The 26,185-nt window shown below is 37.9% G+C and overlaps 1 protein-coding gene across 1 annotated transcript in view; it reads left to right on the top strand.

Annotated features, from left to right (window-relative positions):
* DTNBP1 (dystrobrevin binding protein 1) overlaps window positions 1-26,185 on the top strand; it is a 48,946-nt gene that overhangs the window by 12,417 nt on the left and 10,344 nt on the right. Inside the window, exon 7 of the mRNA XM_053466863.1 lies at window positions 1,681-1,703. Coding sequence (XP_053322838.1) covers window positions 1,681-1,703 — 23 coding nt within the window. The remainder of the gene's footprint in view (window positions 1-1,680; window positions 1,704-26,185) is intronic.

Raw genomic sequence — 26,185 nt, 5'->3', positions numbered from 1 at the left:
GGTGCATATTTGAAGGGTGATCTCTTATCATGGCAACCAATTCCATGGCACAGTCAACTGGAACATTTCATTAGCTAATGTGATAAGACAAGTTGTCATCTTTAAAACTCTGGACCCCAATGTCTTTACTTAATCAAGTTGCATTAGTATACATGTCTTGGTTGAACTCTATTTGAAAATTGCTGACATTTCTATATACAACAGATATATGCTTTTTACTTGTCTGTATATACATAAATATTTGCCCTGTTTGTATATACACAAAAAGTATATCAACTGTGGCTGTCAACTCCCATGATTTCTCACGTATCGGTTATCTGGTAGTTTAGTTGCATACAAGTTTTATTGAGTATGGTATGTCACATATACACATTGGGTATCATAATACAATTATTGCATTGTTGCTTTTTTTTCAATTTTATTCCAATTTCATCTCATATTGAGGCATTACCGTATTTGCTCGATTATAAGACGACCCCCCCCAAATCAAAATATTAATTTAGGAAAAAAACAAAAAGCCTGAATATAAGACTACCCTATAGGAAAAAAGTTTTACTAGTAAATATTAATTCATGTAAACTAATTTTCATATTTAATAAAAGCTATGATTGAGAAAAATATATTTATTTCCTTTTATTTGCCCCCCCCAGTTATGCACATCTGCCCCCAGAAATGCGTTATACCCCCCCTATTTGCCACTCTGCCCCATGATGTGCCTTTTAACCTTCTATATGCCACTTTGCCTCCAGAAATGTCTTATACCCTCCTATATGCCCCTCTGCCCCATGATATGCCTTATACCCCTATATGCCACTCTGGCATATAGGGGGGTTAAAAGGCATATCATGGGGCTGAGTGGCATATAGGGGGTTAAAATGCATTTCTGGAGATATATATACTGCTAACACCAATCACACTCCTATCAAGCCAAGGCAGCCAGTACATGCTGGAACCTGGGGATGTTAGAAGTGTGATTACAGCCTCCCTATGCCATGCTACCACCCCCACCCCCCTTACACATCCATGCTATCACACACACACTCATTCACAAACATTTAAATACTCATTCATTCCATTAATCACACACACACACACACACACGCTCAAACCCCCCACCCCCTTACCTGAACTGCAGATCTCCCACTCGCAGACTTCTGCAGGGGCCCGGCTGTGCGAGCAACTTCTCTGGCCCCGCCCCCAGAGGAAGGAGGGGGGAGGTAGAGTTATGTGAGGAGTTATGTGCTAGCTTCCGGTTTCCTGCTGCTAATAGCAGAGACGCTGCTTGCGATCAAAGCCCGGTAAGCAGCATGGCCGAAGCAGAATGAGGTCTGATTAGAAGACGACCTCGATTAGAAGACGACCTCGATTATAAGACGAGGGGTATTTTTCAGAGCATTTGCTCTGGAAAAAAACCTCGTCTTATAATCGAGCAAATACGCTAATTTGTTCTCAGATCTAATAAGTCTTCGATAGGGAAAAAAAATGGTATTAATGAATTTGAATTTTTTTCACCAAAATAAAATAAGTCTGTATGTATTCTTTTCACATAAATTAAAATGTAATGTATGTTTAGTGGGCAGGATCAGGAAAAATGCTGAATCCAGACATGGCTTTTTCATTTCTGCAAGGGTTTAATATGTATTGTGTAGCTCTGATTATGTATGTCTTTCTTTTTTACAGGAAGGAACTTGAGAACTTTAAAGGTAATATCTCATTTTATACATTTAAAAAAAAAAAATTCTAGAAATGGTATTGCTGACTATTTAGGGGGATTCTAAAGTATTTTAGTTGGTGTTTTAGTTTTTATAGGTATACCATATATTTTGGCTTGCATGTTTTCCTAAATTTTGCACAAATACATTATTATGATTATTAGTAGTATTTATTTGTATAGCAACACTTTCTTCACTGCTAGTATGGGGAACTGTGTTTAACCTGCTAATAGAGATGAGTGGGCATACCCAAGCTATTGTCACACTACTTATGGATATTAATTTAACTACATCATTTATGAAGTATCGCCATGATTAATGAAGTTCATTGAACGTTAAATTGCTGTCTACCAAGATAATAAAACTCTGCAAGGTAATGCATCCAAAATGATATCGCCTTGTAGGAACTCCGCTGTGCTTGTAGGAAAAAGTAATTTTGGATCAGTCAAGTGTTTGATATTAATTGGATTGTATAGATCATTTAAATTTCACATTTCAGTGTTCCTCAAAACAAACAGGTATAATTGTGTATGAATGTACATAGTCACTATATCGACAAAAGCAAAGGGGCACCTTAACATTACACCTACAGAGACTTTTTATGACCGTGCATTCTAAATACCTAAACATTAAAATGTAGTTGACTGGCCTTGACCTCAACCTCATCAATAACCTTTGGGATGAACTGGAACGGAGATTGCTTGCGAGTCAGGCCTTTTCGGCCAGCATCAGTGCCTGACCCCGCAAATGCTCTACTGGATGAATGGGCAAAAAATCCTACAGAAACACTCCAAAATCTTGTGAAAAACCTTCCAGGAAGAGTGGAAGCTGTTATAGCTGCAAAGAGGAGGACCAACTACATATTAATGTCACTATATTTACAATATGATGTCATAAAAGTCCCTGTTGGTGTAATGGTCAGGTCTCGCAATACTAATTACGTGAAATCGAGACAGAATTTTAATTTTCATGTCAAGGAGATGAATTTGGTTAGGATGATGCTCTGAACACTTTCACACACAGTAAATACCAGCTATGCCTTAATTATATGTGAAAGTGAATACTAGCCATTTTTATACAGGGCTCCACATAGTACTGTCAGTTGCCTTTTTGGTGACTGGATTGGGTTCCTGAATATTTCAAAATAAAAACCCTAGCACCAGATTGTTCCTATGGCTAAATATATTTATATTTAATCTACACACAGTTTAGAATGAAAGTTTTGCATCTGCCAGCTAAATGTTTTTCTACCTGCGGTAGTGGAGGAGCAGGTGTGACACTGCAGCCAGTACCGATCACTTCTGCCTACACTGGTCTGACCAGATGGTCGGAATTGATTGTTACCGCTGGCTTCCCTGGCCTGCATTTCTGTAACAAATGGGAAGAACTATGACAACCGGCATACAATGTTCCCATGAGGCAGTGAGATTTGAAACAAAATGTCCCTTAAATAAATTAACACTTGTAAAATATTACTTCAATGCTTGTGGTTTTACTTGGGATATATTTTATTGTATTCTGGATAGTTATCTGACAGGACGGTGTCTTGCTACTGCAAGTCGAATGACGATTAAAGACAAATCTTGTGAATGGCACTGAGTCAGGTTCTGGGCTAAATTCTATGCTTTAATAAATGGGGAAACTAGCTGTGCTTATATTTTCTTGCAGGGTGACCGGAATTTTTATTTGAATGTGCTTATTTTAAAAAATATAGCTTGATTCATGTAGTCAAAAACCCATAAGTCCAGCTATTGAAATGCTTGTTAAGGGTTCTGAACCCCTTCCTACTAACCAGTTGGTGTCGTTGATGCTGGAGTGTGCTGATCTACATGGTTATAAAGAACCACAAAGATGCTTCCCCAGTTATATTACATGTTTAGATAAAAATAGTTTCTAATTTCTTGAAGAATCTCTGTAATTCTGAACATACCATTAAATGCACACCCATGCAGTCACTGCATACCTTCAAACTCTAATTTGACACTTGGGCTGGCTCATTCCCCACCCAGGTCTATATTTCCATCTCTATGCATGCCTGCCCCTCCTCCTCAATTCTCACATCCTGCCTCCAATCCCTTGAACATTAGCAAGCATTTTCGTCAACTACTCACTTCCGTGCATGATCCAGCTTTCTTCCTTCGTACAACCATTACAGAAGACGCACGGATTCCACCGCTTTGAAGACGTGTACAATACAGTAAACCCAAGCCTATGGAAATGGATAAAGACTTGTCCCCCACTGTAACAGCATTCACTCTTCTGGGAACGTTTTGGAGTGTCTCTCTGGGAATTTGTACCCATTTAGCCAAAAGGTTGCAAGGTCAGGCACTGTTTGACCAGAAGGCTTGGCCCACAATTGGCATTCATCCCAAAGTTGTCCAGTGGTGTTAAGGTTGAGCCTCTGTGCAGGTACTCGAGTGCCTTAACAACAAACTTGTCAAACCATGTCATCGTGGACCAGGGCCTGACAAACCTCAGGCCTTTCATGGTGACAAAATTCAGATCGGTGACATACACCTGGCCGGAGCTCCCTCAGTCCCAGCACACTGATCGAGTCTAAGCGCAGGGAGGTTGTCATTTCTCCGTGCACAGACTCATTCAGCGCGTAAGCACCGTGAGGTAGCAGGCAGCCAGCAATGGTAGAGATACAAAAATAAATTGTGTGTGTGTGTAAGTATGTGTGTAAGTGGTTTTAGGATGTATATATGTGTGTGTGTGTGTTTGTAATGAAAGGAAAAAAAATGGCTCCTAGGTATATACCATATTTGTCAACCTCTGCATTAAACAGTAAGTTTGTAAGCAAGGCCAACATTCTCTAGCTATAAAATCTGTATTACCGGTATCTTTTAAAATATATAAGAAGCATTTTGTCAATTATAGACTGTGAATAATGTGGTTTTAGAAATGGATTCATCCATGATACAGTTTTTTTTTACACTTCACTCTGTTCCAAACTATACCATGATTGAATGATCTGTTTCCTGAAACCTCAACAGACTGAATTATGTCAGCTCTTCTCTGATGTATGTCAACGAGTTGCTGATCAGCTTTAGTTGTAAAAAATAGACCTATTCTACATGGATGGATTAGTTGAGGTTATTTGCATTTTTAAGACTTGTACTTTATTCCCCGCTCTAACAAACCAGTGAGTGTTCATTTAGGTCAGATCAGCTGATAAATGAATAGCTATGCTTCTTCAACTATGAAAGATTATGAAGGCAAACGCTGCCCTGTACTACATATGCATGGTGGATGGCCAGGATTACTGTGTGGTCCGTGTTTATGATAATGGCTATTCATATAAAAAGGAGACCTACTCCTGAGTAGTAATAACTATTGCCAACATATTCAGCAACACTGTAAAATGGAATTTCTTACTCCAACGTTAAACTAATCATGCCCTGCTTCTGATGGATGTGATTTATCCTTTTTATCGTTAGACACACACCCTCTACATACTCTGTCCTCATTTTGTTCTGGTCTATTGAGCCAAGTCCATAGTTCCCGACCCACAATTACTGTAAAAAAAATTTTTTTACTGTGAGCGCTTTTGTGTATAGCTTTTTTTTATTTATTTATTTATTTTTTTCCACTTGTATATTGAATTTTTATTGATATAAACAATGGATTGACACAGTACACGGTTTTTGTATTGACACTGAAAAGTGAGGAGGAGAGTTGAGTAGAGTCTGAGCGCTCTTCACCCTTATCTAAGTGATTGTGTTTTGGATGCTTTTTAATAAAGCCTTTCTTCAATTGTTGAACTGTTCCGAATTGTTAAGTATGAATGTACGTGCAAGGAGAGAGAAATAAGTGGTCCCAACCTTTGCGGGGAGGGACCAAGAAGATCCGGCCCTCCTGCAGGCATTATGGCTGGGGAGGGAAAGAAGTGGTCGCATATCCCATGAAGAAAATGAAAAATTGGGACTGTCCTACAAAAAAAGGAACTATTGGGATATATGGGCTTAAACGCAATATCCACTGACCATCGCTACTAAAACAAGGAAGCGCAAACGGGAGGAGCACATGCTCGGTAGTATTCCCATTAAAGTCAATGGGAGCTGAGGTATTATTGAAATCATTGTGAGTAGAAGCAGCCAATTGCATATATGGTAGAAAATGATCCGTGTTCCAATGGCATACATGTGATTGGCTATTGCTATTCCCATTGCTTTCAATGAGCAGTCGGCTCTGAATGTTTTTTGCTTTGTAAGTAAAGTAAAGATTTCTATTACTTTAAATGTTTGATGTTGCTAATGTCTCATCACATTATATGAAAACATATAATAGACTTAATTGACATGTTTTGCAGTGGCACGTTCATGTATTCTGTCGTGTCGGCTTACTGGTGAGAGTCTTCAGCTTTCTAATAATATTTTGTGCTGCGATTGCTAATGCTCTTTCGCAGAAGAGTAAAAACAGCACAAGCAATTCTCGTGTTTGACAACATTTAAATTAGACACCTGGATAATGTAAAGGCTAAGCAAATGTCCCTTTTTAGAATATTTAATATGCCTAACATAGAAGGTCAAGTTGATCTCCATCTTCTTAAGCTGCTCAGATCTTCTGCATAGCTGTCTGTATATTTGCAATAAATTTGGATTACCTTAATACCTAATATCCAGACACTCAAGGGCAGCATGGTAATGATTCATTTGGGCTATTTTGGGATCTTCTTTTCTGTACTATTCTATACACATTTTTTTTTTTAAACTGAGGAAAAAGTTCTAAAGGTTTACCATTATAGCCATTTATAGAAAGCTTAAGAAATAATAAAGGGACAGTCCATTATAGCTTCACAAATGAATTAATGCATGTTAAAGTACTTTTTTGCAAGTTCTTGTGGTCCTGTAGGAAAAACACTTTGTTTAAAGTGCTACAACACACCACCCCCTCCATATATCGTAGTATAGAGGGGATTCTGGTAAAGCCCTCTATGCATTTGGTTTCAAAAATCAAGGTATAATATAAAGTGACATCCAGTGGTTGTGTGCTTTCTATATTATATGCAGATTTTACCTTTATGGGTTAATGAACCCTTAAGAGTTTTCACAACTAAGCATCTCTAATTTCCCCCACATTGTGCTATAATCACCCTTTAACTCATATTAGGTAATTAGAAACAACCTAAAACTATGATTATTACAACATTGTTTATAGTCAATGACCTCATCCTCGGAGGAAAGGAGTGACTATACCAAGGCTAACTTAATTTGGGCTTACCAATTAGAATACATTAAACTGGCTCTGAGTGATGTTTAGATGAACCTGGCTCTGGAAAATGCAACTTTTTTTTTTCTCAGCCCTAGTTAGACATTTGACAAGGGAATGCAAGATGCTGTTAATAAATATGTTCTCGGTAGTGCAGCAATAAGTGAAGTATTGTGCGCTGTATGGAAATGTGTAGATGATGCAGACTCGTACAGATACTGTAACATCCTCGGGCATTGAAAGCCAGAGGCTTCCATTAGTTATTAAGGTTATTCTGTCAGTTTCCTTTTATTTTAAAGTGTGTTAGTGTTTTATGGCAATGTTGGCAGAGATCTGTTGATTTGGTAAAATAGGTCACTTGCTGCTAGTCTTCTACCAAGGAGAGTATTGTGTGCAGAATATTCACATTATTCCTATTCTATTAAAGAAACAATACAGCCATTATATGCACTTTAATACATATCATAACTATGAGGTCCCTTTAAATATATGTGGGGTTAGTTTTCAAAAGCATAGAGTGATTCTAGATTCTGCAGAATCCTCCCTTTATGCATTTTCCCTTCCCTAGTTATTTTTAATGCAGGGGATTTATTAAGCCAAGCACATCTCTCTGCATGTGATATATGTGATATACCTCTTGTCAGTGCAATTGCTTCCGTTGATTTCAATGGGGAAGCTTTCCTGGACCATGAAGGAGATCTTCAGCACCAGGGATGTAGCTTCCATGTCAGGTTTGGCTCTTTTTTTTTTTCTTTTCTTTTTTTTTTTTTATTCTTTTCTTTTCTTTTCTGACCAATGCATATTACTTTAATATACATTCTTCATATTTAATGGTGGCATCAGGGACATTAAACTGTCCCTTTTTAGGTGGTTTTCTAGAAATTGTGATGCATGCATGATATGTACACAGATCAGCCATAACATTATAGACACCTGCCTAATATTGTGTAGGTCCCCCTTTTGCCACCAGAACAGCCCTTACTCGTCAGGGCATGGACCAAGACTTTAGCAGCAGATCCTTTAAGTCCTAAAAGTTGTGAGATGGGGCCTCCATGGATGCATCCTGGTGCCATGTGTTCTCCAGGTAATTTAAAAGAGAACGTGATTGATCAGAGCAGGCCATGCTCTTCCATTGCTGCATGGTCCAGTTCTTATGCTCATGTGCTCATTGTAGGTGCTTTCAACAGTGTACAGGGTTCAGAATGGGCACCCTGACTGCTCTGTGGTTACGCAGCCACATAGGCAACAAACCCAGAGACACTGTGTGTTCTGACACCTTTCAGAACCAGCATTGACTTTTCCAGCAATTTGAGCTACAGTAGCCGGTTCATTGCTTTTCCTTCCTTGGACCACTTGATTGCAGATTACTGCAGACCAGAAACGCAAGTACGGTGACCACATCAGCCATGTTTTCAGGACATATATAATTTATACATATTACTGACCAGGCCAGCTTGCACATTCTTTCAAGTAAAATCTGCCAAGGTTATCCCTTTGTAATGTAAAACAAGCCACAATTGAAACCACAGCTTTAGCAAATAAACTTCTTTGATGTGGACACAGTGAGGCTTATTAACTAAAGAGTGAGTTTGCAGGAGGGTTGTGGTTTCAAATCTGTCACTTCACTGTTCATTAGAGCCAGCACTGGCCAATTCCAACGTCCATAAGGGCTGAGGTGGCCCTCCATAATACATAATTCAATGCAAAAGGATACTAGGATTTAAGAGCTTAGGTGACTCTTTTTAACGTATAGTTGACTCAGTGGGTTTTCATCTGTCTGCCTGCATGTTGTGGTCTATTCACTAAAGGGTAAGTTGACAGGAGTGTTTGCAGGAAAGTTGTGTTTTGGCACCTTTACTATCCCCAAAAAGCTTCTGCTGCAGAAGAAACTTAGTTTGTCCTGTATAACAAAGTTTAATCAATGTGGTTCCCCTAATGCCTCCTCACCCATTAAAGTATGCCTTATGCAGGGCCAGCTCAGCAATTCTAACTGGAGAAACCTGCTTGGCCCTTTGTAATGATTAGTGACGTGATGACGAGTGCTAAAATCACAATTCTCCCTTTATTGAATAAACCCCAATGTCCATTTCACTTGTGGTTTGAAACAAATGTTCTCATCTTAAAAATCATGGGTGACACGTGAATGAGTTGTGGAATCCTACTTTGGACCATATTGGGTTTTAACTAGAAGTCGTTCAATATTTTTATTGATGGGCTGAGTTTATTAATCATTTATGCACGTGTATTATGTGCTCACTTACTAAGCGTGCACACCTATATAACAAACTAGTAAATCAATTCAAGTGGAAGCTCTTTACTTACTGCAGAAATCAATCTAATTAAAAGCAATAAGCCTTTTCATTATCGATTGCACAGGGTTGTGTGTGACGGCTTAAGCCTCATCCCAGCAGCCTTAGTCAGCATAGATCTACACCGCAGCCATTTCATCAGCTTCTACTTTCACTTTTTTAATGTACCATTGGAAAAGGAGTAATCAATTCAATCTCTGATCAAATGGGTTGCTCTGTCAGAAAGTAACATTGCTTACCTTTGTGTTACATATGTTTTTTGTTGTGTATTCTACTTTTCAATTAATAGTATAGTAAAACTGGTTGTCTGACTTTATATATGTATATGCTGTCTGAAAATCCAGTTTTATTTGCCCCCACTACATATATCCACTGTATTTCTGTATTTAGAATGTGTGTGTGTGTGTGTGTGTGTGTGTGTGTGTGTGTATGGGTAGTCGGTTGTTAAAGCTAAAAAAAAAAAATTTAAAAGCCCATAACCCTTATGGCTTACATAATAATTCTACAGTAACAAAATATAGGCATAAAATTGCCATTTTTGGTTGTACATTTATTCTGTTTCTTTGGTTCACCACCTTCCGAGGGCTACAGCTCCCTGCGCCTTCTTTGCTATCATGCCTGGAGGTGAGGGGAGTTGTGGTTTGCAAACAAATGTAATAAATTCAGACTTTTTTTTGTGTGTGTCTGTGTCCTTTAAAGTTGTGTATGTGTGTGGGGGGGGTTATGGGGAAGGGGGTTTACAGTGGGTGGGTGCATGTGATGGAGTCAGATGCTTTAATGTTAGGTTTCACACACTTTCCCTTTTGTTCTAGCCTACTAATCCTACAATTATTTATTTTTGGTGCAGGTTATCGTAGTTGCCATTTGGTTTTAACTCTACTTGGGGAAGATGCCAATTGGTCACTTTCTCTTCAGTAGCCCCACTACAGTACAGTAGTAATTTATCAGCCATAGTGAAATACAGCATGGGTAATACCCCTATGTACAGTGTACATTGTTGCCGTTCTGAGCCGTGTTTGCCAGCAAAGTAATGTGTACCCAGCGGGCACTCTAAGGGTTAAAAGCTATGTTAAGAAGCAATGCGGGATCTGAAAATGTGGTTATGCCTTTCTACGAAATCATTAGGAGTCATTTAGAGCAAGCCATTCAATATTGGGCACCAATGCATAAGAAAGATGTGATAATATTGGAAAGAGTACAAAGAGCTACAAAATTAATAAGGGGGGTGCGGAGTTTTAGCTGTGAAAAGTGTTTGCTGAATTGAATTTATTTACTTAGAGCCACCAAAGGCAACACTGTACAAAAACGTTTGTGCTGCGTATAAATACCTTACAGTGGACAATTTCACCCCATTGACAGAACACAACAAGAGGCTGCTTATTAAGATTAGAGTACTATGTAGAGTTTTAAGAATAAAATTGGAATTGGAAAGGGCTTTCGTTAGTATACAAATGGCCCAGGGTTTATTCTGCCTACCCAAGACATCAAGGATTTTTTTTTCTTAACCACCTGAGTAAAATTGGCATGTGCTTAAGTTATCCTCAATTTGCATAAATTGTACCTTTTTTCCAACCTTACACATTTTATATCACTAAAACAAAAATACTAATTTTAGGTATGTAAAATAAATCCATAGATGCACGCATATTAATTGTATTTACTTTCTTGTGCGGAGTATTCTATTAAATGGCCAGGTCATCAAATTTAGTTTATCACAGGGAAACTGGTTGAGCAATACCAATAAAATGTGTGTGCTATGTTTTTGCATGTAGCTATGAGTCATCACTGAAAGACAACTGTCCCACAACCTCTGTCGGTTCTCCCTTTGGTGAATAAACTTCATATTGTGCGCAAGCTTCTTTGTAGACCAATGTTTAAAAATGATGTAGGTACATGTAATACAATAATCTGTAAATAAAAAAGGCTTTGCAGTATTCTGGAGAACTGAAAGAATTAAAATGTAACCTAAACTTGCTATGCTTCCAACTTTGCGGGAACAGTTTGGGGAAGGTCCTTTTTTTTTTTTATTATTATTATTATTATTATTATTATTCTTCCTGCCCGACTATGCCCCAGAGATTGGGAGCCAGGCCCATACTTCACCATTGGGATCATGTTTTCATGTTGGAATATGGTGTCCTTTTGTTGCGTATTCTTCACAAACAATTCAACCTTAGTTTCATCAGTCCACACACCATTTACCCAGTAGCACTGTTTAGTGTCAAGGTTCTCTTTGCCAAACTTAAGGTAAACCGCTATGTGGTGTCCTGCCATGGACTCCATGTCTGTTCAATGTTTTGCATATGGTAGGCTCATAAATGGAGATGTCAACCAGTTACAATGATTCCTTCTAGCCTTTACCTGTTACTCTAGGGTTCTTTATTACTTCATTGAATATTCTGCACTGTGCCTTTGGAGTCATCTTAGCTAGGCATCCACTTCTTGGGAGAGTAGCCATAGTACTAAATCATCTCTATTTATGGACAATTTATCAAACTGATGACTATAAACTTTTTGTGATTACGTTGTACCCCTTTCCAGCTTTAGGCAAATCAACAATTCTTGATTGTAGGTCTTCTGAGATTTTTGTGTAGCATGGTTCACATTAGCAGATGCTTCTTAAGAAAAAAAAACTTAAAATATTTGAGTGTTTTTTTAGAAAAACTCAAGGTCAAAGTTTGCTAACTCCTGACTCCAACTAGCTTTTGTTGAAGTGAGTAGCTAAGGATTTTACATACTTCTTCGAGATTAGACTTTGAATGATTAATTCAATATGGACAATAATTGCATAATTCCAAAGGGTTCAAATTTTGTAATAGTGCATAATATTTTAAAAAATAATGTATTTTGTATGTAAAAATGAAGCTAGCTAAAATAAAAGCAGAAGACATTTTCCCTAAGCCCTATATACCTTTTTACTTGTGTACTTGTGGTGTTCTCCTCCTGTCAGAGTGGTGCCACTTGTATAATGGGCAGCCTAGAGGTGCGGTGAAATACTCCACCCTCCCCCCCCAATGTCCTTAGTTCCCATATATAGCATGATCAGCCTTGGTTAGGTTCACTGATGGGTTCAGCCTACTAACTCTAAAACATACTTACGTGCTCTGGTGGGGATGCTGGGAACAGGACAGGAAGAAGTGCGGGGCCTATAAGGGGTCTCAAGAAAGAAGCAGCAGGTAGCTCCATAACCTTGAGGCATACTTCAGCCTTAGTGTCTCCATTCAGGGCTCACCACCAGGATACTAAAGACTTAAACAGCTGTTGCCCACCCTTAGCGACCATCCTACAAGTAAGTAAAATGATCTAAGCATGGAGAGATGGGATCTGCGTGGCCATGGCACAGAGATTAATGTGGTGTCGTTATTTACATTGGGTGTAGTTGAAATCCATTGTCAGTTTTGTTTTTTTTGCTAAGGTATTTTATCTGTGAGTGATAATAGCTGCATTTATAGTTTCCATTTCTATGTGTAGACATTGGATTGCCTATTTGGAGATAAGATGCAGTGCTAATTTTCTGTTCTCAACTAGTAATTAAAGCAGGCTAAGCTGAAATGCAATTCAAGACTGCATGTCGACAAAAGGGCAACCAATTTGTATTCTTTTAAGAGAAGAGGAGATAAATGGTGTTGAAAGTATTATCAACCATTAACTTTGAGCACTTAGCTGTAAAGTAGTCTAGCAATCTACCAAAGCATTTGGTGCTTATTATCCTACTTTATAAAGCTAAATCTATACTAACTGAGTCTGTGCCCCTTCTCGTCATCTAGGTAACTTGGTCACAGCGCTTAAATATTCAGTATTGGGTGGGATGCAGTCTTTTAGAAGCCATTACAGTCCTAAGGATTTAAATAAGAAAACATTCACAGCAAGGTAGAGTATAAGCTTCCATAGGCAAAATCTGTGAACCACAGAATTTGATATTTCTTGTCTAAAATGCATGGTCCTGATTATGAATGCATTTTAGGTCAGCACAATATTAGCTACTACTGGAAACTATACAATTAATATTCTTTCCTTAAAAGTAGTTATTGTATTAAATAGTAAACCTTTTAATCAAACCTTTTCAAGATGGTAATATTCAGCAGAGAATATGTAACCTATTGCAGACCCAGAGTGGCCATCTGGGACATCAGCAACGGTGGGCCGCTGGGCTACAGAGCTCCATAATCACCCAATCTGCCTCTCCAGTGGAAGATTGGGTGCTGCGGTGTCCCACCGCCAGCTGGATATGCTGACTGCTTAACTTACGGCCACACGTATAGATTGTGCTATCATCATTATGCGGCCATCAGCCTTAAGTTGCCTGGGCCACCATCATCTACAATATGGCCCATACTGGTTTGAACAAAAGATATCCAACGACTACTCCTGCTACTACTACATTAACAAACAAATGTGTCCATTCTCTAACGGCAACATTAAGTCTCCGGGGGGGGGGGGGTAGAGACAATCAGCAGTATACTTAGTTTTTATGTTGTTGGGAAATTTTGAGGACGACTACCATAGCATTTTTCTTTTTAATTGGGGTTGGTGCATTTTAACTTGTGTATATGGTATATGTTTGGTTTAAGAATCATGTGAACTAATATGAGTGCTTTCTTACGTGTGTGTGTGTGTGTGTGTGTATATATATGTATATGTATGTATATATGTATGTGTATGTCTATATATATATATATATATATATATATATATATATATATATATATATATATTTCAGAAGAAACCAGTAAGATGCAACTTCATTAGAACAAAGCATGTCATTACTCTATTGTCAACTTAAAAATCTGGGAACACTAACATTGTGTGTGTTCTGGGCATAGTATCTTCTGCAGTGTGAAGTACACAAAACCCTTTAGGTATTTCTTATGTTCTAACTTCCTGTATTACCTATGTATATATAATTGTATTGACCATTTTCAAGGAATTGTGTAATTCTTAAAGATAAATATGCCCTCATAATAAAGTATGAAGACCCAGAAAATGTTAATAAATGTGTTTTGTATTGGAGTAAGTGTTACTAATATGTAATTGCTAATTTCAATATTGCCTTTAATTTGGTAATATGTATTGTCATGTGTAACTAAATGATACAACGTATAGACAGTTAACTGTATTTAAAGGTAAACATTAAGACACTTACCCTATTTAACAAATAAGAAATGGAGATTATAGAAAGTTGCTGTTTGGCTTTTATATGTAATGGGATCGTTTTGCTAGGGTTACAAAATAAATGAGTTGGTGGTAGGTTGACGAGAAATGGCCTGGTTTTCATTTTCTTCTAATTAGTACTGAAGGCAGAGTAAGATTGGAGAAATATCTTACACATCATTAGGGGCAGACGATGACAGAATGTCAAAGATTCAGCACTCCCAGTGCCCTGGGCTTTGTTAATATCGTGGCAAGTGAGAAGTTGCATGTTCATTATTTGCTTGAGAATGACCTTAAATGGTTAATTAAAAAAAAAAAAAAGCAAACATTAATGCAAATGGCAGATTGTTTTGTTTTAAAGCAGTTTTTGGAAGCAATGCCTTTGAAAGAGAGCTAATTTGAGAATTTCTTTTTACGAGCACCCCTTTCTTTCAAGTAGCATGTGGTACATTCCCCTAATAGATTCATGAATCTGTGTGCACCAGAGACTCTAGCAGTTCACAGTGAGCCTTCAGGAGAGGCAGGTCTGTTTCCCTGCTGATGCCTTAACCTACATGTAGTAGAAGCCAATAGAGCGACGTAACGCGTTAAGAAAACGGACCGTCTGCATCTCTTCCTTGAGTCTTTTGTTCTACAGAACAGAGGATGCACTTCAATAGAGCCGCCTGGTAACTGAAGGATTGGACAGCTCCCCATCTTCTCTCTGCTTATTCAGACCTCTCAGCAATGTCATCCCCGGGATCCAATGGGAGCAGCCAGAGGAATTCTTGTAGGTGTAACTTTTTACTTCAATTAACTCTTATGTTACCATGATTATCCAGGGACATTGGACAGAGGTGCAGACTTGGTTGTCTGGGTTCCAGCACCTGCACTGCAGCATTGGCATGGCTTAGTTTTTAAGAAGCATGAGTTGTTTCCTTGGGTGATTTCCTTTGATTTTTGTCGATCTGAAGGACACTGTTGCTTTCTGGCACCCGCAAATGAAAACGTAATCGCTATTCTGTGCAGTTTTTATTAATGTTGTAGGCAAAACGAGACAGAATGTAGAAAGAAAAATGCCAGTGCAAGTATGTTGAAGCTGTATTAAACCTCACGGGCTAGCGAAGAAAGCTTTCTAATCATACAGCGTCCATTTTCAAATAGGAAAGTTGCATTGTAGCCCGTTGTGATGTACAGTTCTGTATGTCTGTAAGCATGTACATTATTACATGTAAGGATTTATGTGGCTTCATTGAGTCCTGGCTGCGAGTAGTCCATTTTTTATGTATTATTTTGTATTGATTTCTTTTATGTGTGTTCTGAATTACTTTATAGATTTCTTTTTCATTATATATTGATTTGTCTGGGGATTTATCTAGATTGCACGATGCCGCGAGTAGACGGATGTGTGGGGGTTCTGGTTATACTCGACTAATAAGGTACATCTGGATAAAGCAATATCTGGAAAATAAAACCTATTGTCTGTGTGTATATACACACATTCGCATTGGGGTGTACCACCTACTAACATTTATTGTGTATATCAGGATCTCGACAGTGGCATTATCTAATAATTCCTGCTTTGCTCTTGTATGTTTATATCTAATTTCTGTTCTTCAGAAGAAAAGGATGTGTTGCCATCGGATTGATTCAATCCGCACAGGATCTAATAGTTCTCTGGTATGAAAAGCTTATTATTCTGTGTGTGTACACTAGCTCATGGAGATGCATTCAAAGGCTAGCAACACTTGAGTATTGTATTGAGATACATCAGTGTGAATCATTCCTCCCCTCCTCCTCTCTGGCATATTTTCTTAGTGGGTGACTTTGGTCACATTTACTTTTATTTTTTTTTTTATTTTTGGGTTTATCTTGTTCTTTAATGCTTGTATTCGGCTTATGTCCTCCCCAGCCAATGCTATTCTGCCCCTATCCATTGCTCCAACCTACATTTAATGTGTACTACCACAATTGCTTTTTGCCCCCCCCACCCCACACACACATACTTTGTATAATATCCAAAAATGCTTTTACATGTATAGGTTATTTATTATTTTGTAAAACATCAACTTATTCAGTACCAATGTACAGTAGTCTACTTCTGATTCTTTCTGAAGAGGAGACATCTGGGGTCCCAAAATATACTGGGCTCAACAAGTCATCAGCTGCACCTAGGGACTCCATTTTCTCTTTGGATCAATGCGACTATATCTATTTTCCGTAAACAGGCTAACGATATATGAATGTAACGCTGCTATGTCAATATGTAGAGTTTTATATCATGCGGTCTGTTTTGCAAGTGCAGAACAGTCTGTTTTCAGTGGGAAATTGTCTATTATGGTTTCTAGTAAGTTGTGATTAGCACCAGGGAGCACCACGGTGCCAGACCGTCAGAGTGCCGGTGGTTGTCTTCCTAGGTTTGTTTGAGTGACGGTCTACATCTCTTTGCCAGGGAAGCTCAATTGTTATTACTGTTGTTAGAGTGTAAAGGCTTGTTCCTGCTGTTTGACTGGCAGTCTGTTATGTAAGGGAATCCGGACAGATGTAAGTGACAACGTATTCAGATTTTACTACAAATATGTGTGGATGCACCGTGAAATTGGCCTTCTTGTAACTATAAATCTAGTCGTTGGGAATTCCAGTAACTCTGACATAACTGTGACAGAAGCCTAATGTTTAAATGAACTTGCCAAATGTTTGTTTTATATAGCTCCTTCGCGTTCCGAATGTATAATAGCGCTGTACAATGGGTAGACATAGTGCGACAGAATGACCTGTCATAAAGGGCCCCAAGGTACCCAGAGATGGCTCCAGCCTGGCTGTCAAACAAAGATAGCACTCCATTGTTTAATTAATCCCATCAATAGGATTGCTGCCAGGGGATTAAAGGTTGGGTTGTCTACATGCACCTATTTATCATTGTTCATTTATGTTAATGCGGTTCTGTGTCTATGTTTTGCTACAATAAACTGTTCATTCCTGCTGCACTTAATTCAAGGTAGTTGTGTCTGCTTATTGGGTACACATAGCAGGGTTCCAAGGTGTGCATGCTGGCTGGTGCTGGAAGTGATTCCGGGGACAGCAGGAGGATACATGTGGGTGATCTCTGGGAGTCACCACAGCTCTCTTGGTGAACCCGTTACACATAGCAATTTGTCTTAGAGAAACAAGAGGGAAGGAAGGCCCTGCTCCAATGAGTCTACACTCTAGAGGTCATATAAATTGATTTATCCCCCTCCCCCACCATTGTACTGGTAGGAAATGGGCTTTATAAAAATGCATATTTTGGTATTATAAATCCGTATCAGTTCTATGGAATGTTCCTGCTGATTACTCATCTTCTCTGACCGCACCAGAGTCCCCCCACAATGTCCAGTGGGGGGATTTTATTTTTTCACCTGTAGTGTACCAGTTTTACACCTGACTTATACGATGGTATATCTGCTCATGATCAGTAAGATGTAGGAAACTTTTTATTTTAAAAATTGAATCCAGACTTTTTAATGAAGACGTATATATTGTATCCTTGGGACTCATGGTACCAGAATATCAATGTGTATGTAATAAAATAATGCAGTCTCTTTATTCAGAAATAATGCATTTTTGAACTTTTAACAAGCCCTGGCTATTCATGTGGAAACATGCAAGTCTTACAAAACCTTTACTTGTGCATAAAGTACCATGTTAACCGGTGCTCGAACAAAGCCTTTTATTAGGTAATGTGATTACATTGCCCATTCAGCAAGAATGATGCTTTGTTGCAGAAACCGTGACTGCCATAGGATATCTGTCTCTGTGCAAAATCTGTCATTGATGAAACTCGTCATGAACAGAAGATTCAGAGTTAAGGAATATGTGTTATAGCTTTGTGATATTACTTGAGCAATATCATACTGAATCTGTTCACATACTGCGTCGTGTATAGGTCATTATTATTATAATATTCTTTATTTATTTATTTATTTTAAGAACTGTTCTTCCCCTAATTACTACCTTAGTTTTTAGCTGTGATAAGAGAATAATCTTTATCTTTTTGTGTGGGAATACTTGCTATTTTTTAGCATCTAAACATCTAGCACTGTTAATAAAATTTAAATTGGAGAATTTTAGTCGCCATTCTACTCTTTGCACACAATATAACAAGCCAGGGGAAACCATTTTAAATAAGCAGGTGGAAAGAACCAATGTTTCTTACTATCGGCAACGTGTTAAAAAAATCCAGTTGTGTTTTGAGTCTTATTGTTTTTCAGGCATTGTAAGAGTCCCTTCTGCCACGTTGGTGACTATTTATTTAGACTTTATTAGATTACATCGATGCAGGGTTTGTGATTGATTAGTTTTCTAGAAGTGTTTATATTACCTACTACACGGTTGCTGTTCTCCTTGCTAATATGAAATGCAAAAAGTGATATTCAAGCATGTCATTGGTTGCCAAGGTAATTAGACCGCTTTATAAAACTTGATTCTGGTTCAAAGCTTTAAATGTATTCTTATCTTAAGCTTCCATGTTTTGAGATTGAAAATAATGCAGACTGTTGTTTAGAAGACTGGGATCTTTATAACCATATAGTAGTAGCGGTCCTTTGAATAATAACAATTTTATTTTTGGACTACAATTGTTGTCATATTAATATGTCAGTAAACCTAGAGAACCTTGTGGAAGGTTGTCTAGTGTTGAAATCAATCCCACATATACCAAATCTCTCGCACACGCATTCTCGCGCTATCTGAATGTCTCCACCGACCACTCCCTAGCATCTTCTTGGTCTTCTCTCTTTAATCTTCTTTCTTCATCAGGTGCTGCCCAGACTCAAACTCCCAGTGAAGTTCTGCAAAAATAGCACAGCCTCCGGTGCTGGCATTTATAGCGTGTTTTTATATGAACTGCCCAGTCCATAAGGCGTTTGGAATGCAAGTCTATCCAAGTAACAGTCCATCCCACCCACTTTTCATGCGTGGCTTGTTAAAACCTTTTACTGCTTAGAAACTTCGCAATTTAGGGGAAATTTGGGATTATAGTTTACAGATTTTTGTTTGGCTGATTTAAAACAGATGGTGAATAGATAATAGATACAGATAGGTTCTCTGTTTGAATCGCTTTTCTGAGTGAATCACAGTTCTGAATAAGCTGATACAATTTCTTCCTTTGAGCAGGTGTTTTCCTTTGTTCTTAGAATGTTAGAATTTTGTGCTTGTTTGTATTCTTCACCCACTCCACATTTGTTCCATTAAACATGTCTGTACGTTAGCTAACTGTAAATCCACATGCAGCGCTATCCTTCCTGTAATTTAGAAGCAAATTAAAGTCAAGGTGGTAGACATATCATTGCTTCTCAAAATATAAAGTGCACAAAGTTTTTGCATAATATGTTTTCAGTTAGCTGCATATTAACCACTTGTTCTGACTCCTCCAGCATGTTATGAGGTTTAGATGGGAGACGTTGCCCAAAATATTGCATAACTGACAACAATGGCAGCCACTAGATCTGCAGATAACCAGGTTTAGGTGCAAACCTATATTACTGTATGCAGCACTGAATTGCACGCTCAAGGAGGAAAATACTGTTTTTTTAGCCCCCCCTCCAGAAATACAACCTCGTCTTATCAGCCGCGTTTTATTCAGACCTCAGATCCGTCTATCACGATCCAAATGGTTTTCTGCACCTCTTTCTCTGTGAATCTGTCAGCAATATTCTGGCCTCTACTTCCATAAGAGTGGAGCCATGGCGTACACTGCAGGGACAGCCTCTCCCCCGTCCCTCCAACTGCATCATGTAACAATGTGGGCTTCCAGAAACCAGATCTTTATCTGTTTACTGAATATGATGCTGTATAAACCAATAAATAATATTACAAGTGATACAAGGCATGCGTTAGATAAAAAAGGGTTGTTGTTTTTTTTACTAATCTGCTATGACAAGGAATCTTGTACACGGTCGGGATATAAACCATACCAGCAAGCAAGAAACAACATGGAAAGAGAATGAGTTCTCGCCTTCTACCCTAACTACTAGAAGAACAAATGAAAGACCTATACATTTTACAAGCCAGTTATAATCCTACATTTATAAAATTAATTTGAAATGGGTAGAAACCAATCCCTTATTAGAATTCTTCAGATTTCCACTGTAATAATAGCGATGACTTTTCTCTGCTTGCTATGTGATCATACTCCTGTCCCGAGTATTGCTTCATAGGTGTGTTTCATAGTTAGCTTTTCTAGAGACATGGGTATACGTAGTGTTTTTTTCTGCATTTCCAGCCTTATGGTAGTTTTCTTAATCCTATGTCTCCGAGAGCATAATATTTGGCCAACAACTGTGTAATATGTAAGTGGGGTGGATAAATCTCACAGATTTACCTATGCATTATATAGTGCTAGCCAAGCTCTTCCTGTAGCAGGAGCTCACTGGGGTTGGCCCTTCATAAAGTATAGTGAAGTCAATGAGTTAAAACCACAACTTTCCTGGCAATTCTCCCTTTGGTGAATAGACCTTTGTGTCTTAAGTCTCTAAATGGAACTTTTATCACACCTGCAAATATGTTGTGATATCCGATTTAGATGGGCACAATTGTTTGAAGGCCCTCTGCAATGTGCTTATATATGTTAATGTTTGTTTTTGAGGTATATGGATGTAATGTCTCTTCTCCGTCCATGCATCCAATTGTTTAATTTGTAACATAAATTGTAAGATTAATATGTAAATCACTGTAATATCTTAATGCCAAAACACCATGAAATTATGAAGTGTAATGTATTGCTAGTTTCTTTGACAGTTCGTGGATCGTGGGCCTGTTTTCGCATTTAGTTTGTATGTAAAATGTACCATACGGTCTTCTTGTTAATTAATGTCTAGGGAATATAATGTAGTTGCTGGCAAGGCTAATGCTTCCCCTTAGTGTTGTGCTTCTGAAATCAAAATAATTAACTTCTCGAGGAATGTTGCCCTTGGACAAGTAATTGCAATTTTTACCTTGATTATTGCACTCCGCATTACTATAATTTGTAGAGGATGCCTAATTTCACATTTAGGCTAAATAATTACAATGCTTTTCTATTGCTGCTTACAGTAGCAGCGTTGCTTCACATTTATATCTATTATAAGGCACATTCATGCCTCCAGCTCTGATGGGCATTATTATTGCAAGCACACATTTGAAATTAAATGGCAAAAAAATGTATTTGAAATCTCAAGTAGTGTTGTCTCTGCTATTAATTAGGCTGATTTGCAACTAATGTTAACTTGGATCGCTTCACGTAACTGCGGGCACTCCTAAAAGTGGGAGTCCAAGCAAATCTGTTTAGGTATACAAATCCCTCACTAGCTATAAGATCCTTACCTTGAAAGCGTGAAGGGTCTTAGACAGCCCAGTAGCAATTTTTGTGTAGCGTTCTGTACTTTCACAATGGAATGTATTTACTAAAGAAGGAGTTTGACTCCCTGACTTCATTTCACATTATGAAATGCCAAAACTAGCAAGCTCCAGCTCTAGGAGGAGATTGTATGGTCATGTATATTGCACTTTGACCACAACTTTCCTGCAAACTCTTTCCCTATTATAGTGAATAAACACCATAATCTGGCTGGGTCAGGTTATATGTAACATGTTCTTCACTTGAATCTTAGGGAAAGTCATCAGAAAAAATGTGGCTTAAAATAACTTGGTGCCAACGATTACTAGAGATTTTGTAGTTATCCAGTCAGTGAAACTCATAATTGCTCTTACGTTGTCGTATTTTCTGTAATAATGTCATCACAATGCTCTGTGTCTTAAAAGGCACGCACCTTTTATTGCGGCCTGCTCCATTAGTGTAAATCTCCCCAATTGGCCCATTGAGCATCAACGCATGAGGGGGATGATCACGAAAGAGGGCGATCTCCCCCTGGTTTTGCAGCAGATGACTGGCATGCCCCTGCCACCCTATCCCTAGGCCAAGAATATGACAAAATATATACCGTTTTAAAACACCTTGAGTCATCCACAGCACCTTGCCTAATTAAATATAGTTATATTCTCCAGTCTATTGTATTTTCCAATCTTAAAGGACTAATAATTAAGGTATTTTAAACATCTGATTTTGTTCGTGTATCACAATCTGTTATATGGATTATTATAGCGCGGTTTAGAGATCTCATTAAGGAACTAAGCTTTCTTCTGTGTTCATTTGTATGTTTGATTGGCATACACAAGCTATACAGGTGCATCAGAATATTTTTTTAACACTATGTATGTAGTATGAAGAATTATGTTAAAACATAACTTATAACATATTTAGTATTGTTGTGGATATTTAAGTTAAGGGTTTATTTATTGATGTTACCGATTTTGCACGGTCAGGCCAGATGAAGGACCACATGGGTCGGACTACTTGCTATTCGTTTTGGATTTAGGATTACTATGCGATATCTCTGCCTAGCCTGCTTAGATTTAACTATGACCTCACAGCGATTTAGACTGAATAGGTCTTTTGTGCTTCTTTCATCCCCAGGCAACATTTGGAAAGAAGCCAGAGTGCATTTTCCAAATCCATTAAGTGTTACTACAGCAAACTGTTTAGGATCTGTTATAAGCTCCAACAGATATTTGATTGGACGGTGATTACTTAAAATGTTAAAAATATTTTTCCTGTTAACCCACCATTTGCTATAGGTTATCTCTGTTGCTGAAATACAAAAAAATGAATTTGCTAATTCCTAAAAGTTGCTGCCTTCACAGTCATCAGCATTTCAATTTAAATCTTGTTATGTTTTGTTATTCATTACAAAAATGCAGGAGAAAATCAGGATACTTCTGTATTAATTAAACCAAAACCATTTTTGGTCCATTCGTTCTCAAACAACGAAATTAGTTTCCTGCACTTTCGGTTCATGCAAAAATTTGGAGGGGTTTCTTTATTACAATGTCTCTAGCTTCTCTGTGCCCCCTTCTTGTTCTCCACTTCTATTTTTTCCTGTTCTTCACTTTTTTCTTCCCTGGTGATCTACTTTTCCCAGTGATCTGTTACCATAGCCTCCTGGGGCAGTTCTGCATCAGGGTGGTATGTCGGCACCACAGTGCCAGCCTCTTTGCAGATTGTAAGTTGTTCCTGTCGCACATGCGGAAGCCAGGATAACGCAGCAGATCACCGGCGAAGAAAGAAGAATGGAGAACATGAGGAAGCAAAGCTGTGGGAGAACTTCAGGAGACATTGAGACAGAGGATGACAGAGTAGATACGGAAACGAAAATTCAAACTAAAGTTCTGAGCCTTCAGCTTCGTTTGTGTTTGTTTCTGTAAGGCCTGAGAGATTTGTTTGAATTACAAAAATGTTGAAATTTGGTAAAATTCGCACAAATCTGAATGCGCAAGTTTAGTAGTTTTATTATTGGAACCTCAATTAAAAATATACTATGGTGTTTTGAATGTAGCTGCTCAAAAAAAAAAAAAAGTACAAATAGGGGCTAAAATAGTCTGTTACCAAAACTTTAGATATGCAAATTGAGCCTAATAAATATTTATTTGTTCTGTGAATAACTGCAAACAGTGCATCCATTTGATCTTTGGAAGTCTTTTCTGATAACTTGAGATAATTGGTTTCTGCTTTCTATATTTGTAGCACAATGAAACCAGATTCACTTGTAGAATTACTCATTATTGAGTAAACACAGTTGTGTTTATATATATATATATATATATATATATATATATATATATTTATTTATTTATTATTAAATGGCAAGAATAAATATGTTTGAGAAATATGATACAATGAAAGTGTGTATGTGAATGAATGTCAACTAAACGGTGTAGAAATGCTGCACTACCGCAGAGAGAACAGTCAAGATGCCTCCATAGCTGTAGTATCGGGAAGCCATGATCCACAAAGGAATAAGTTAAGGTTTGTGAAGCAGAGGAGAAAAGCAAATTGCAAGGCAGGAAGAGAGGAAACATGGAGCTTCAGATGCGGGGGCAAAGGGTTTACAAGTCCGTACAAGAGTATTGGTTTACATCTTCAATTTCTATCTTCCCAGACAGAGCCCACTGGTTCTGTTCAGGGATGGCTGTTGTGGTGATGCATGTGACCACATGGCTTCCTTGCGATTTGCTGATTTTCCTGTGTTTTCACTTATCAGTGTTTTATGGACTATGACTTATTCCATTTGTTTGTGTATTTGGTCCACATGGTGTTTGTGTACATTTCTTGTATGACAAAATGCAGAACCAAATTGGCTATTAGAGGGTAGACCAGACACTATAATGCTGTATTTATCATTTTCTGAAACTTTGAATTGCGAGTGAAAAGAGCCTTTCGCTACTCACTACTCTGGATCTCAAGTTTTAGGATCTTGGCATCAAAAATCCACTAGTGTCCAGTGCTAATTTGTAACAGAATATACCATGACAATAAACTGCTAGCCTTGTGAGGTATAATCTGGCTCTGTTACCTATCATCTCTATTAGGTCTGTCAGCCATTTACAGAACATGCTTCTTTTTGGGGGAAGTGGTAGCGCAGAAGAGGTTTTAATCTATAAATGATAGCAGCAGACAAGATAGCTGTATATGTTCTACATGCGTCACTAACAGCAGGGTAATTCATACTCTATTTCCTAGAGTACAACAAATATGCCTTAGTCACTCTGTCTTTCATTGTTCAGGAATTATTTATTGTACAAAACCTTTTGACTTCATTTATATCAAGGAGATTTATCTTATCTATTTATTTTTTACTATAATCCTATATTGCCCTTAAATCAAATCCAGGGAATTCTAGCAATTGCATATGTGAAATTCAGGAAGTTACCGGTATATTGCTCCATAGTAATTTGTAAACAGATGGTGATTTTGTCTCTGTAGGTGCCTACCTTCTTTCATCTTGCTTATGAAAGCATTTCACTGTGAGGATATCTCATTTGGTAGAGGATATATTGAATTATTACACAGAGATCAATCAAGTAACGAATTCACCCTACTATCAGTCTATTGCCATTAATCTCCTTATTCAGCTGTGTTATGTTGCTAACTGGACTCATGTTTGATTTGTTTTTATAAAAATGATAAAATGAAATTTATGACTTTCTAAATTAACCAATTACCTTTCAGCTTTTGAGAAGTGTAATTGAAGGCATAAAGAACAATCCCAAACGCTGATGTTAGATTCCCTTTTAATGGACTGGTGTCAGCATGTTTCTAACACAGATTTCCCTTGACTGCTCTGATGGAATCCCTAAATTTATACCAATTGGTATATGTGGTAGCCCATGTATGGACAATTCAGTTTTTAAGGGTTCGATTTCCAAGGGCAGGCTAGCCAGAGTTCTCCCTCTTATGGAGAGGCAATGCATGGCGGCCTTTTCATAGGAGGTAATATGGGTGGGAGTAGATGAAACATGGACAAGGATACATACTGCTCCCCTGTCATAGTTTTAAGATTACTAGTTCTAGTCTGGCAATATCACAATTTTTATTTCCACCCTGGCTGCATTCTCTGTATTATAGAGGACTCCCAGTATATGTATACAGTATACATGTAATGAGTCATATAAAGCTCACATCCTTCTAATTAAAATATATTTACACCTCTCTAACTTTGTTTATAGTTTGTATTTTTTGTATGTTTTTTTCATATTTGTGCATTTCAAAATGAAATGGTTCTTACTTGTTGCATTGTAATGTTTGTGGAACATTCTTAGCAACCGTATTGGCTCTAGTAAGCAGAATTTCCTTACGTATTCATGTTGTAAGAACACCTGTATGACACATTAACCTTTGTCGTTTGTTAGTCACGTGTAGCGAAACACCAGTACGATTCATTTCATAGTCTCTGCATTGTCTAGAGATCC

This window comes from Spea bombifrons, chromosome 5 (assembly GCF_027358695.1).
Source record: "Spea bombifrons isolate aSpeBom1 chromosome 5, aSpeBom1.2.pri, whole genome shotgun sequence".
NCBI lineage: Eukaryota > Metazoa > Chordata > Amphibia > Anura > Pelobatidae > Spea > Spea bombifrons.
This window is presented reverse-complemented; position numbering and strand designations above follow the sequence as displayed.